We start from the raw sequence: 13,709 nt of genomic DNA, 5'->3' as shown, positions 1-13,709 counted from the left end.
GGATCCTAGACTTCGGCATTACTGTGAGGAACAACTCACGATACTTGCCTCGAAATACTGACACCCAAGAGGAACTGGAGAGGGTGGCTGAGGGCATTGTCACCTTGCTCTCAGATGCAATCGCAGCTGTCGGACGAACCCCGGTTGTACGGGGAAACAAGGCCTCCTGGTGGGGCGACGACTGCAGGTCTGCAGCCAAGGCCCACCACGAAGCCCAGGCCCTGGGAAACGGGGAGGAACAGGAAGCGGCCAGAAAGGCCCTCAAGGACATCGTCAGGAGGGCGAAGCGCGCATTCTGAGACGAGAAGATCCGGGAAGCCACGGGGGATGCAAAGATCTTTGCCATCACGGCATGGCACAAGACCCCAGATTCCTTCAAACCGCCACCCCTCACGCACCAAGGGAGGGGCGGTAGCGGAACCCATGGAGAAGGCAGAGCATCTGAGGGACTCGGTCCTCTACAGGTTCTCCGCGGACGACGACATCCCGGACCCCTGGGTTCCTCTGGACGAACTCCCCTGGGAACTCCCGTGGAAGGCACAGGTCACCATGGAGGAGGCAAAGACATGCTGCACAGGCTCGGGAAACACAACCCCGGGCGTGGATGGCATCACGGTTCGGCTCCTCAACGTGGCATGGCCATACATAGGAGAACTGGTCAGGGACCTCTACGAGGGATGTCTCCGACTTGGCTATTACCCCCGGGCCTTCAAGACGGCGGAGGTAGCCATGATCCCCAAGGTGGGGAAGAGCGACTACTCCACCTTTCGATCATACCGGCCCATTGCCCTTCTCTCTTGCATAGGCAAAGGCATGGAAAGGATGGTCGCGAAACGCCTCTCTATCACGGCAGTACGGCAAGGACTACTCAGCAACCAACACTTCGGCGCACTGCCGAAGCGGTCGGCGGTTGACCTCGCGGCCTGCCTCACTCACTTATGTGGAAAAAGCCCTCCACCGGGGCGAAGTGGCCTCGCTTCTCACAATGGATGTCCAAGGGGCCTTTGACGCTGTTCTCAAAAACCGCCTCACCACCCTCAGACTCAGGAAGCAGGGTTGGCCGGACAACCTGGTCAAATGGACCAATGACTTTGTCAGCGGTCGGTACGCGAAGGTCAGGTTCGATGGGGTGACAACAGGAGTCAAGGAACTCAGCTGCGGCCTCCCGCAGGGGTCACCGGTCTCCCCCATCCTCTACATGCTCTACCTCTCTCCCCTACTCCTGAAGGGAAACACGCGCCTGCGCTTTGCGTATGCGGATGACGTGGCCTTTCTCAGGATCGGCAAAGACACGAAGGAGACAGCTAGGGCATTGTCAAGGGACCTCCAAGACACCCCAGAATGGGGACGGGAAAACGCCATCGCATTCGACCCAGGAAAGAGTGAGCTGATACACTTTGAACGCAAAAAGGGCGATGACTCGCCCAGCGTCAAGGCAGGAGACTTTAACGTGGAACCGGCGGAAAAATCAATACGATGGCTTGGGGTTGTCACGGTCTCAGGTCGGGCAGGGAACGTCGAGCAGGCAGGTAACAGGAAAGGTCCTCAGGCAGGGTCGGGTTTGTTGACAAGACGCAGCTCGAAGAGCTGCAAACAGGAAACGGGCAAAGCAGGCCCAACTAACTGAAGCTATATACTGCTGGTGCTGGCGTTGGTGCTTGTTGCCGCTTGGGACTGGACTCGAAGGTTCTGGCTGGCTGCGCGCGAGAGTGGTGGGAGCTGCCCGTGGGAGTAATAGGCCTCGCTCCTCTGGAAGAAGAAGCCCATGTTTCTCTCGTACTTCTGGAACTTCTGGTCCATCTCCAGGATGGCATCCCGCAGATAGCCGGCAAGCTCTCCAACTCCGTAACCGTACAGGATCTGTGCGAAGACAGTGATGACCTCTTGCCGGTTGAGTGGGCTGTGGGCTGTCCAGTAGTCGCTATATAGAAACTTCAGCGGGTAGTCATCTCGGATGGGATTATCCAAGCCCTGTTGGTCGTAGTCATCGGCGCTCTTGTCTGCACCGGAGCTAATGCGACAGGCCCGGTAAATCCGGATCTTGATGCCCTCGGATGTCGCGACCACAGAGAAGAAGCGGACTTTATCGAAGAAGAGGTCCACAAACTTCTCCCCCTTCCCATCGTCGGCTTCTCTGAAGAACTCATACATGTTGTGCAGAGCCTGGCTCGCATTATTGAGGCTTTGAGCGCGGGCAACGCTATCGGAGATGTCTAGCTCGCTCTTCTTTGCTTCGACTGTCAGGAAGTGGAAAGCTCTGTCGTCGCTGGGCGGGCTGATGTCCTCATAACATACCAACCTCTGCGTCGCGGTGGGGAATATGTTCCAGTTCGTACCCGCAGGGAACAGGCTCTGCCGCCGAAAGGCCACAGCAAGGTCAGGTTTCGGCTGTGTAAGGAAATCCTCCAGCCTCCGCGAGGCCATTGTGGGCATGGGCGGGCATCCCCAGACACCCTCGGCAGCGAAGTCGAGCATTGTCGTGGGGCCATGTTCTCCCTTTTCGTAAATCAGCCGGTACCGGTCGATCATGGAGATCAGCATCGTCCGCTGAAATGTTGGCTCCTGAGATGAGAGTGTGCACTTGCTCTTGTCCAGAGCCCAGAGCTTGTCGTTGTAGGCCTTCTCGGCCGGGCTCTCCCGAGGGGGTCAAAGCCACGTTGCGGTAACCGAGTCCTCGCTGGAACTCTTTGAGGTTCTTATTGGCAGACATGCGGGCCATCCTAGCAAAGACCCCAGGATCTAGCAGGATAGACCCCAGAAGGTCGAGCGCCGCGTCGCTCAGCGGCGGCAGATATCCAACACGCCTGTAGAAGACCTGCAGGGGATCTTGGTATCCGAAGCCAGACTCCTCCGACGATGTTCTCTGCCCAAAGCTGCCCTCGAAGGGGTTCTCGATGGTGTGCCTGATCGTAGAGTCGGCAGTGTTCTCGGCGGCGTTCCCGACACTCTTGACGCCTGAGCGAGGCTCCGGTATTGTTACCGCTGGTGCCTGGCCAGCCTCGACCGTGGCCGGCGGAAGAAGGGCTTGGGCAGGCTGTTCTCTTCTGGTCCGTTGTGTCGCTGCTCGTCCATGTCTGCGGAGGATCTTCTCGGGATCCAATTCCCCATCCACCACCCTGCCTGAAGCCGCTCTGGTCTTGCGGCGACCTGTAGCCGGTGCACCAAAGCCCGGAGGCTTTTTTTTTGTCCTTCTTTCGAGCCTGGCTGGCAGCGATATCCTGGCGGGTTGTCCTCGACGGGCGTGGTGTGTATGCACTCGTGGTAGTTGCCGCTGCTCTCGTCCTTGTCCGCATGCGTCTCCGGGTTAGCTCTAGTGATCCCTTGTCGTGCCAGCGCAAGCTGCTGGGTGGGAACAGAAAGCCGCAGCTTACCTTCTCAATTGCCCTGGCATTCTGGCTCGGGGGGGGGGGGGGGGGTGCGGAAAAGCCCAACTTCAAAAGTGCTTTTGTATTTGTTTGATCAGATCCTTGTGGAAAGGCTGGAACTGAACGCCTGTAATGCAGCTCGACTGACATGGCAGGCCATCTTACCCGCCGATAATCTGGCGTGATCAGACCCCTGGAGGAGGATGCTGCTCTGGACTTGGAGACCCACCACATACCCAGGAGGGGGCCGGGGGGGGGGGGGGAGGGACGTGGCGACGTGTTATGACCCATCCAACATGCAGGTCACAGGACAGGCCCCGCCAACAAGGGATCAAGCCAACAACGAAAAGAACCAACCAGGATTATGTAACCCAGGGTTAGGGTTACAAGCGACTATGTGAAATCAGAACATAGGCAACATAGGCAGCACAACTATGTAGCCTCAGCACATAAGCAATATAGGCACACTGAAGAGCTGAATATATAAGAATACATTCATTACTGTTAGATAGACCACCAGACATAGCTCTTCAGTCATCAATCTAAGTATTCATTTGTTACACACTTGAATAGCTCCAAAGGCAGTTGAAGCACTTGCACAGATTACTTGTTATATTTCCGTATTCAGGGGTTGACACTCTGATACCGCTCTTGTTAGCATAAACCCTTTGTGTACTTTAGGATCTTCGGATACTGCAGTGCATCATTACAGAAGAACTATCTTTAGAAGAATATTAGCTTTCGATTTTACTATTGTTCTTGTAAGAGTAGTTCAGGTCTTGTTCTGGCTGACTGTATTTTAATATTCAACATTCAACATTCAACATCCAACATTCAATATTTAATATCTATTGCTGAAATCATATAGTGCGAAGTTATGACGAAGCGCAAATATCCTAAGACTAAGCTATATTGGAATGCCTGAAAGTATGAAAATCAAGCAGTGGCATTTATAAGAATGTATAATATATAAAATCTTGTTTATTTGTTATTTGTTTCTAGATCTTTATATGAATTACAGCAGAATTCTATTAAATGGTTTGTGAATTATCAAACCTTTTAAAAAAAAAGCTAAACTTACTGCTTTTTCTAATATGCTAGCTACGAATCTAAAGGGGTTTCAGATCGAGAAAAGAAGTCAAGATATTCTACATTGCTGTTTGACTGAGCAAAAGGGGGATGCTACCCCTATAGCTGAATAGAGACTCAGGACTCACCATTATCTCTCATGCTGAGGACTACCATCTAACCACCATAATACCAATCAGCAAGGACTCTCTAGGATACAATATCGGAAATGTTGGATGTTGGATGTTAGATGTTGGTATGCTGACGTGTTCGATGTTAGCATGTAGGTCGAAGAGAACTGTGTGGCATAATTATGTTGTCGATGCCCCTTTCACAAGATAAGTTGTAGTGGCTGATAACCGGCCCTTGGTATGCCTCAGGAAGGAATCGGTGGATGTCGATTCCCATGTCATTGTTGCCACAAGCCGACCTCGGGTTGTCAAAATTGTCGAAGATCAACAGCCACCTAGTATTCCCTGGCTGGCAGGGCCAGGCTTTCACTGCTTCGGTGACTTCCTTATGATCCTGCTGCAGATCTATAGCGCTCAGGCGGCTGGCGTTATGATGTTGTCTTAATATCTGCCTCGCAACTTTGGTGAAGCTCTGCTGGATAGAAACTTCGTCCTTGATATTCAACCAGAATATGGCAGAATACTCATCTCTATATCTTTTCGCGTACATAACAGCGATTTGCGTCTTGCCAATGCCACCGAGTCCGTGGAGAACGACGACGCGACGGCTTCCGTCTGACATGAGCTTTTCGTGCATCTCTGCAAGTTCCTCCTCTCTTGCCACGGAGTATTGTGTTTCGGGAACATCGAAGAGACTAAAGGCCACTGAGAAGTCATTGTGTTGAAACCCTAGTCTAGTTAGCCTTCGAGCTCATTCGGATTTTTACAGGCTCTAGCAATTATTACCCTTTTGAGCTTTCCGGACCTCTTCTTACAGTCTTTTCAATGCCCTTTCTCGCCCTTCGCCATATATCAGCGGCATATGCACATCAAATATGCCCAGTAGCCAATACACCAGATCCTCCTCGTATTTCGTCTGACGATTGCGAGTCCATCTCTCCCGTTCTGTAGTGGGGAAAATTGGACAAAGGCATGCCGCGGAGAGCACTTGCAGGGATGCCTGTAACATCACGTATTTGAGGCTCTAAAGACCGCTTGTCACCTAGGAACAGCCCTTCTCTGGAGTAGAACTCCACTGTTGCCGGAGCGATGAGCTCTTGGAGTGTCCAGCCACGAATGAACCATCTGCTCTTCCGGAAGGCCCCCTCCCAAAGCACGGCAGGCTGCTCGCCGGCGCTGTAGGAGCGGAGACGTCTGTCAAGTAGACAAAGCATCTGTTTGTATTGCGATACCACCGGAACATGCTGTTTATTGCAGTCTGGAGCTCGATAGCATCAGACTTGTCAATGCAGCAAGTATCTACCTAGAAATACCATAGCCCATGTTGTTTCGCTTGCTCGGCACAGGACCTGATCTTGCCAAAGCCTGTCTTGCGCTTCCAATCATCTTTTGGATATGCCAGGTCTGCGAAGACCACCTCGTCTGGTCCCCACGTATGAGACAGGATCGCATAAGGAGGGACATCGTCGGGCGGCAAGGTCCGGGGTGAGGCTGTAGCCAGCGTCGTCGTATTGTAACAGCCGCATTGTCAGACTTTAGAGCAACTTGGCGCGTTGTCAGTATCTGAAGGCTCTTTAGTCAGAGAAGTTTGCTTCACCGCGATCATACTATGAAGGACGTTCATCAGCCGGTTATGCTCCAGACCGCGAAGATGGGGTGTAGAAGCACGATCTCCGCAGAGGCTCAGCAGTATCGCCACCACCAAAGCGGGGTATGAATAATGCTTCGCCGCAAGACTGACCCAGCACATAGTATTATTTGGGTTAGACAATATGCAGCTCTTTTTCGGGAAAGTCAGCACAGACCAGCGTATTATTCTGAAATGTCATCTCAGCTACATATCCACACTCAGGCTAAAGGAGCATCCCTCCACACTGACGAGCATAGCCAACCTGGCATCGATGTTTAGGAACAAAGAGCGATAGAAGGAGGCCGAGAAGCCGGAGGTGCGGGTGATAGGAACGACAAAGAAGGTGCTTGGAGAGGAGCATCTGCGTGTCGCCATTTTCGGGGGCCTCGACAGCAAGCGGCGCTGTCACTGCCAGGTACTTGTGTGGAAATGTAAGGGGAAGTGCTAGTGCAACGCACTGGCGATCGCTTTTGCGATAGATCCTAATGGTTCAGCAGAATGCCCAAGTTGGCAAGATTTTTACCATAGCTATTGGGATCACAAGCCAAATATATACTGTAAGTAAGTATCACTCCTTAGTAAAGCTTAGAACTTCATAACTCTGCAAGCTCTAGGACTTGATCTTCTGTCCTCCCTCTAAAAAGATGGTGTTTGTGGATGATGGAAGTTCATTGCCGATATGGACCCCTTGTCAATATGGCTGACAAATGACCGGTTCGGAAAAGAGATTTTCCATCCAGATGACTCAGCTGCGTGGCTGGGTTGGCATTTCAGGGGAACGTCCGATGACACGCGACGCGATTTCTCTGGGTTGCTTCCATCTCAGGTGACATCTGCTGTGGCGCATCAATCGCAGTCAGAGACCATCAAAAGCAAGGGGTTGCAGCACTCTCTGAAGCGATCTTCTATGATTCGAAGTGTTACTGGAATCCGACAATCTCCACCCATCCTCGACGCATTAAGTGCCGACAGCCCAGACGATATGCTTATTCCGAACCAAGTCTACCGTGCTGTTACCGAATCATCCCCCCTCCCATACCGATAGCCTCTCCCCTCCAACAAACCCTGTTGCTCTGCACATCTACGATGGCGGATCAATCGCGGTCAGAGATTATCAAGAGCCATCCGATTGGGAAAGACCTTGATGCCTTTCGCGCATCGTTCAGTTCGATCTGCAAAGACAAAAGCATCTCGTGCTCGCCGGACGCGGTCAATAAGCTTGACCAAGACGGTATGGAACACCAGCCAGCTTCCGGTCTCCTTGCGCGCCCATTCATCTAATCATATAATGCAGACCTCCGGAAACTCGTCCTCGTCCTTCTGAGAGCGGTCCAAAACCTTTCCGCTGCCGACCTGCTACCTACCAGAACAGGTCGTGACACCCTTCGAAGCGATCTTCTGCGACTCGAACTCTCGCTTCGGTCCAACTTCGACCTTGACCACATTGAGCCTCTCCTCAATACTGTCCTCGCCGGCAAATCGGACAGCGAGATCTGGGACCAGGTCTACCGTGCCGTCATGTCTGCAATGGCAGATCAACCGCGGTCAGAGATTATCAAAGGCAACCCTATTGGGAAGGGCCTTGATGCTTTTCGCGCCTTCTTCGATTCGATTTGTAAAGACAGGAGTCTCGCTTGTTCAGCGAGTATACTAGATCAGCTCGACCGAAAAGGTAAAGACAGACCACTGCCGGTAAAATACCCCTCTTCTGACAGTCATGTAGATATTCAGAATCTCTCTATCAGTCTCCTCTCAGCACTGCTGGGCCTTCCAGCATCCCGTCTGCTCCCCTCGCGTGGGAGTGGCAACAATCTTCTCAGCGATCTTTCGCGACTTATTTCCGTTGTCAATTCCGACGACCTCGACCTCAACCGCATTAAGCCTCTTCTGAACGCCGCCCTCGCCGACAGCCCAGATGATGCGCTTATTTGGGACCAAGTCTACCACGCTGTTACCGAATCCACCCCCCCTCCCCGACCGATAGCCTCTTCCGTCCAACAAACCCCATTGTTCCGCAACACAAGCAGCTTCGCAAATTCCTCGGAATACCGCAAATATGTGGATGATGTGCTGAAGGAGGAGCTCGGCGTTATGTACGTCGGGCTCCCCCACTTCGATCAGACATATTTTGGAGACGTGGTCAATCTCGAGACAGCGTCCGAAGCTTTTTTCAAAGAGTGCAAGGAAGGCGCCAGCCCACTCTTCAGGGCTGGCTGGACGGGCTGGCCAAAAAGTGCGAACCAGAACAATGTGCTGAACTGGTTTGTGGTGTTCAGTGAGAGGCTGTCGACCTTTGCAGCGAGCTACAAGTCGACTATTATATACCAACGAAGGCCTCTAGCAAGGCCTAACCAGCCGATTGATGGCTCTACTGCGCAACGCAAGATGGATATCGGCTTTGTTGATAACCCGGATGCTGGAAAATATTCTCGGTGTCACTGGTCCCAGATTCTTGTCCCAGGCGAGCTGAAGAGCAACCCGTCTGCCGACAAAACTGGGGAAGCATGGCTTGACCTAGGGAGATATGCCAGAGAGGTGCTTGCTGCTCAATACAATCGTCGCTTTGTTTTGGGCTTTACAATCTGTGGGTCTCTCATGAGAATATGGGAGTTTGACCGCCTGGGAGGGATCGCGTCTGAGCAATTCGATATCAACAAGGATGGATATCGTTTTGTATACACGATCCTGGGGTTTCTCTGGATGAGTAAAGAACAGCTTGGGTTCGATCCTACCATCATCACATCCAGCAGCACACAATACATGGAGATTGAACGCCACGGCCAGACAGAGCGCCTGATCATCGACAAGCATATGAAGCGCGCACCTTGCATAGCCGGCCGGGCGACGACTTGCTGGAAAGCCCACCGTGAAGACGATCCGCTGCAGACACCCCTTGTGATCAAGGACTCGTGGCAATTTGTGGAGCGTGAGGAAGAGGGGGAACTCCTTCGCGAGGCGACCGAGCGAGGTGTGATTAATGTAGCCCGCTACTACTACCACGAGACCGTGCAGGTACAGGGTTCCGAGGATGATATCGAGAGCAATATCCGAGGGGGACTGGACATCACTACGGCGACCAACTACAAGCCAGAGCCGCCGCCAAGTGCAAACCCGCCGCAGACAGGCCGCAGCGGCAGTGCTGTCGACAAGACGCAATCAAGTGCAAACCCGCCGCAGACAGGCCGCAGCGGCAGTGCTGTCGACAAGACGCAATCCTCAAGTGCAAACTCGCCGCAGACAGGCCGCAGCAGCAGTGCTGTCGACAAGACGCAATCCTCAAGTGCAAACCCGCCGCAGACAGGCCGCAGCAGCAGCAGTGCTGTCGACAAGACGCAATCCTCAAGCCAAATCAACGCCCCTGTACCGCAGTCACACTGCAGCAGCACTGCTAGCAAGCAGCCATCTGGCCAGACTACCGCCGCCCTACCACAGACGGGCTGCAGTAGTAACAGTACAACCAGCAGAAAGCGATCCCTGAGCCAGACCGATGCCCTGTCACCAACTAGCAAACGGTCCTGTCCTCCGGCATCCCATACAAGATCCAGCAGCAAAGTACTGCCAAATCGCATACATCGGCGCATCATTGTTCGCGACTACGGAAAGCCGATCTATAAGGCAAGCTCTCCAGCAGCTCTGCTCCGTGCGCTCGCAGGCTGCATAGAAGGACACGAGTCTTTGCACAAGGCTGGATTTCTTCACAGGGACATCTCGCACAACAATCTGATGATCAACGAAGACAGTAACAACCCGTCCTGGCCCTCGTTCTTGATTGATCTGGACCTTGCTATCAAAGAAGAGCGAGAAGGTGCCTCGGGAGCAAAGGGAAAGACTGGAACCAGAGCCTTTATGGCCATTGGGGTGCTTTTCGGCGAGCAACATTCCTTTATGCATGACCTCGAGTCGTTCTTCTGGGTGCTATTCTGGATATGCATTCACTATGATGGGCCAGATAGCAAGGGCAGAGTAGTTGAGCGATTCGACAAGTGGAACTACATGGAAACGGAAGAGTTGGCGAGCTCTAAAATAGGTGTGATCGCCGACGAAGAAGACTTTCTTGTGGCCGCCAATAAGAACTTCACGGACTACTATCAGTTGCTGGTCCCATGGGTCAATAGACTAAGAAGGATGGTATTCCCAGACAGACAGAGGTGGAAGAAACCGGAGCCGGATCTATATACTCAGATGAAGGTGATGCTCCGCGAAGCTGCAGAAGTTATTAGCAAATAGTTAGATATGTATGAACCCACTCAATCTGCCCTATGGCCCTACAGTAGAATGGTGTGCGGTCTTGGCGCCTGTTATAATACAATCTAGATATGGTGGCCCGTACATATACGACCGCCGCGCCAAAGCTATAGCAGGTCATGACATATCCTGCCTTTAGTCTGTGCAGAACTACGCGTGGCAAGCAATAGAATGGCTTCTACTAAGATTTCCCCTTTCCTGTCCAGCGTTATGCTGAAGAGCAAGAGAATCGTCTCTGTCTCCTCTCCTTTTCCGTCTTCCCCTCCTTTCAGTCTTCCCCTCCGTTCTGTCTTCCCCTCCGTTCTGTCTTCCCCTCCGTTCTGTCTTCCCCTCCGTTCTGTCTTCCCCTCCGTTCTGTCTTCCCCTCCGTTCTGTCTTCCCCTCCGTTCTGTCTTCCCCTCCGTTCTGTCTTCCCCTCCGTTCTGTCTTCCCCTCCGTTCTGTCTTCCCCTCCGTTCTGTCTTCCCCTCCGTTCTGTCTTCCCCTCCGTTCTGTCTTCCCCTCCGTTCTGTCTTCCCCTCCGTTCTGTCTTCCCCTCCGTTCTGTCTTCCCTACCTCTGCTAAGCGTTACTAGATTTCATGAAAAGTCTATTATAAACAAATCCCAATAGCAGATCTACCCAGGACGTTCCAGATAGCTATCCAAGAAGATCTGGCTTTGGCATGCCTCCTATTCTATATGGAACCTTAGGAGAATCTCTTAATCTATCGTCGGGAAGGCTGCAAGGTTACTCCCCGCAAACGGGCGGTCCCAGGTCACCTCTCACCTCCGGGACAAGCATCAGGTCAGCAGGGAAGACCGCATAGGACTGACGCAGTATCTGAGGTCTCGCTACCCTGGCGGCTTCGGCAACCCAGCGACTGCGCCACTGCGAGAGAACGGCTCCCCTGTACACCTTGGGCATTGTTCCTCGGCGATTGTACAATCTGCCATACAAACGGGTGCAGGTGGCGATCTGAGGTGATCCAGAATGATCCAAGACTGAAGAGCTAGATATATAAACCACGTTCATTCCCACCTAGATAGATCTTGTATATAGCTCTTGAGTCGTCAATCTAAGTATTGGATTACACCCACAATCCAGTAGCCTTAAAGGTAGTGAACACTTGCATTCAGAATTCAGAGAACTGTTTCCTATTCAAGGCCTGTGCTTGGCACCGCTCTTGTTAGCATACAGCCTTTGTGTACTTTGGAATCTATAGATTACTGCAGTGCTCATTACACAGGGAGAGAACCGAGGGGGGCATGCTCTAGAAATCTGCGCCCCGCTGTTCTGCCGTTAACGGCGGGCTCGGGTGATTGGAATCCTGGAGGGAGGAGTCATATCCATATGCGCTAGCCTCCTGTATAGCGGTATAACGGCTGAGCATGGCGAAGGTGCACTTGCTGGCCTCCATATGCTATATGTAGTCGGCGCAGGCTCTGTTATGGCTACCTGGTCCAAAGATTTCATCAATATCCTCATCCGAGAACCTCAATTGAGGCTGCGGCAGGGGCTTGCTTACTTTCGTGGATGATAGAGAGTGCTTTGCCTGCGCTGCTGCGCCATGTATGGCATGCTGGCGCGGACTTGCTAGGTCTCCCATGTTCATCTCGCTGAATTTGGACCGTGGTGTTAAATGGATGCGTTTCTGAGAAGAGTGGGCTGCTGGGAGGGGCTGTGAGCTGTTCGTCTGGAGGCGGTCTACTAAACTCTTGGGCGTAGATTCCGGCAGCGCTGTCCTCTGCGTGCTAGGCACAGCCAAACGGCTGTTGTGCCAGCCTAATACACGTACCCAGTCCTCATTATTACGGACGCGATCTGGCAAGCTGTCTTCGAAGTCCTCAGCGCCCTCTAGCCGTCGTTGCTTCAAGCTCGTGTGCTGCCTTGCCAAAATTCCCCTTTCTTCCCCCGCGGGCCTTGATCTGCTCCTCTTTCTGCAGGTACCACGCGTTTGAGCGTGGCTTACTTCGGTGCGTTCGGGGATCCAGATGGATGAACCTGTTATTCCCCTGTACCTGATGCGTTTTGTTGACCATGGCCGGACCAAGTTTAGAGGTGCCCTGTTGTTTGCGTATATAATAGTCTAATACTTATGGACCCTTTCTTTCAGCTAGATAACGTCGTTGTCTTTCCAATGGCGGCGTGGGTGCAGCAGGCCGAGGGTTTGAGGACTGCGAGGTAGCTGTCTTTTTGCCCTGAGCAAGCTCGTTGGTGGTGGTGTTGGTGGTGGTGGTGGAGTTATTGACTGGAGACGGGTGACAGCTGCTGCTGCTGGAGAGTCCAAAGTTCATGCGCTCATGTATGCACTGCTCTTCTTCGAGATCGGCTGGATTCAGGATTGCATGGATACTGAGTACGGAAGAAGACGAAGCACGAGTATCTGTTGACTGCGTAGAGGATATAGGATGAGAAGGCAAGCAAGCCCTGTCAGACAAAGCCATGGCGCTTTCGGTTTTATCGTCTGACACTCGGCGATGCAGGAGCATGTGGTCGGCGAGTTTCGGGGCCTGTGTAGCAATGTTCAAGGTGTCACTGCCTATTGTTGAACTCGTATTAGGAGTCAGCTCGCCGGGAGAAGAGCAGACGAGGTCGCGAACTAGTGGAGGCAAGCCATGGGCGTGTGGGCTAGAGGCACCGGGTGTCATGCTTAGGTTGATATTAGAGGGCGGTTTGGCCTGCGCGTCGGCAAGGCAACTCTGCAGGAGTATGATATACTGTTGCAGGGAGTTTTTCTCGGCCTCCAACTTCTTGATCTGGTCGGCAATCTCTTCATAGTTACGGACCTGCTGTTCCAGGTTCCTGATGTGGAACACCTCGCCTTGCTCGCTCCAAAGTGGTTGCCGGGTAGTAGGCCGTATGTCTCCACCAGGTAGGAAAGCCTCTCTGCTACCACCGCCTCCAGCAGCTTGCCCAGGGTGGACAGGAGCGAGATGGACCGCCATGCTTGGGCTGTTGTATAGTCCCCCTTCGAAAAGATTTTTGATAGGCACCTCCGTATAGTACTGTAAAGATGATCTGTCAGTCACGGACCTGTATCCCTGTCCTCTTGCACTAGCGTTGGCTAAGACTTTTGATAGCAACGAGTCGTGAGTCGTGTTTCTTGGTTCGTACGTCACCAGACGCGTTCCTCGTCACATCCGGCATTCTGATTGTGTATATGGTTGCAGCGATGCAGAGACAGCTTACGTCCGGAGCACAGTAGCGCTCGGCCGTGAATGAGGCTCTGCGTCCGGCTGATTACGAGAAAATTGCACCATCTGCGTCTATATAAGCGGCTGAGGCCAAGC

The 13,709-nt window shown here is 52.7% G+C and overlaps 6 protein-coding genes across 6 annotated transcripts; 2 read left to right on the top strand and 4 right to left on the bottom strand.

The window, feature by feature from the left end:
* Positions 1–678: 678 nt before the first annotated feature.
* Positions 679–843, top strand: M406DRAFT_20547 (uncharacterized protein; the record flags this gene model as incomplete). Its single annotated transcript, XM_040915462.1, has 1 exon — positions 679–843. A coding segment is annotated over one exon (165 nt), but the record flags the coding sequence as incomplete, so codon positions are not given.
* Positions 844–1,293: 450 nt separating this feature from the next.
* Positions 1,294–3,391, bottom strand: M406DRAFT_349706 (uncharacterized protein; the record flags this gene model as incomplete). The annotated part of the gene is made up of 4 exons (XM_040922492.1): positions 1,294–2,632; positions 2,685–3,147; positions 3,257–3,339; positions 3,372–3,391. 4 exons carry the CDS (start codon positions 3,389–3,391, stop codon positions 1,630–1,632), a joined length of 1,569 nt encoding a protein of 522 aa, XP_040779203.1. The 3' UTR covers positions 1,294–1,629.
* Positions 3,392–4,709: 1,318 nt separating this feature from the next.
* On the bottom strand, positions 4,710–5,573 carry M406DRAFT_75494 (uncharacterized protein; the record flags this gene model as incomplete). The annotated part of the gene is made up of 2 exons (XM_040925862.1): positions 4,710–5,298; positions 5,380–5,573. 2 exons carry the CDS (start codon positions 5,571–5,573, stop codon positions 4,710–4,712), a joined length of 783 nt encoding a protein of 260 aa, XP_040779202.1.
* Positions 5,574–5,867: 294 nt separating this feature from the next.
* On the bottom strand, positions 5,868–6,569 carry M406DRAFT_75495 (uncharacterized protein; the record flags this gene model as incomplete). The annotated part of the gene is made up of 3 exons (XM_040925863.1): positions 5,868–6,055; positions 6,173–6,300; positions 6,457–6,569. The coding sequence occupies 3 exons, from the start codon at positions 6,567–6,569 to the stop codon at positions 5,868–5,870; spliced, it is 429 nt and encodes a 142-aa protein (XP_040779201.1).
* Positions 6,570–7,721: 1,152 nt separating this feature from the next.
* Positions 7,722–10,421, top strand: M406DRAFT_249998 (uncharacterized protein; the record flags this gene model as incomplete). Its single annotated transcript, XM_040916663.1, has 3 exons — positions 7,722–7,908; positions 7,969–9,335; positions 9,627–10,421. 3 exons carry the CDS (start codon positions 7,722–7,724, stop codon positions 10,419–10,421), a joined length of 2,349 nt encoding a protein of 782 aa, XP_040779200.1.
* Positions 10,422–12,512: 2,091 nt separating this feature from the next.
* On the bottom strand, positions 12,513–13,566 carry M406DRAFT_75497 (uncharacterized protein; the record flags this gene model as incomplete). Its single annotated transcript, XM_040925864.1, has 2 exons — positions 12,513–13,424; positions 13,534–13,566. 2 exons carry the CDS (start codon positions 13,564–13,566, stop codon positions 12,513–12,515), a joined length of 945 nt encoding a protein of 314 aa, XP_040779199.1.
* Between the last annotated feature and the right edge of the window lie 143 nt (positions 13,567–13,709).

The sequence above is a fragment of the Cryphonectria parasitica genome (genome assembly GCF_011745365.1).
Source record: "Cryphonectria parasitica EP155 unplaced genomic scaffold M406scaffold_2, whole genome shotgun sequence".
Classification (NCBI taxonomy): Eukaryota; Fungi; Ascomycota; class Sordariomycetes; order Diaporthales; family Cryphonectriaceae; genus Cryphonectria; species Cryphonectria parasitica.
Note: the sequence above shows the minus strand (reverse complement) of the source record. Positions and strands in the feature narration are given on the sequence as shown.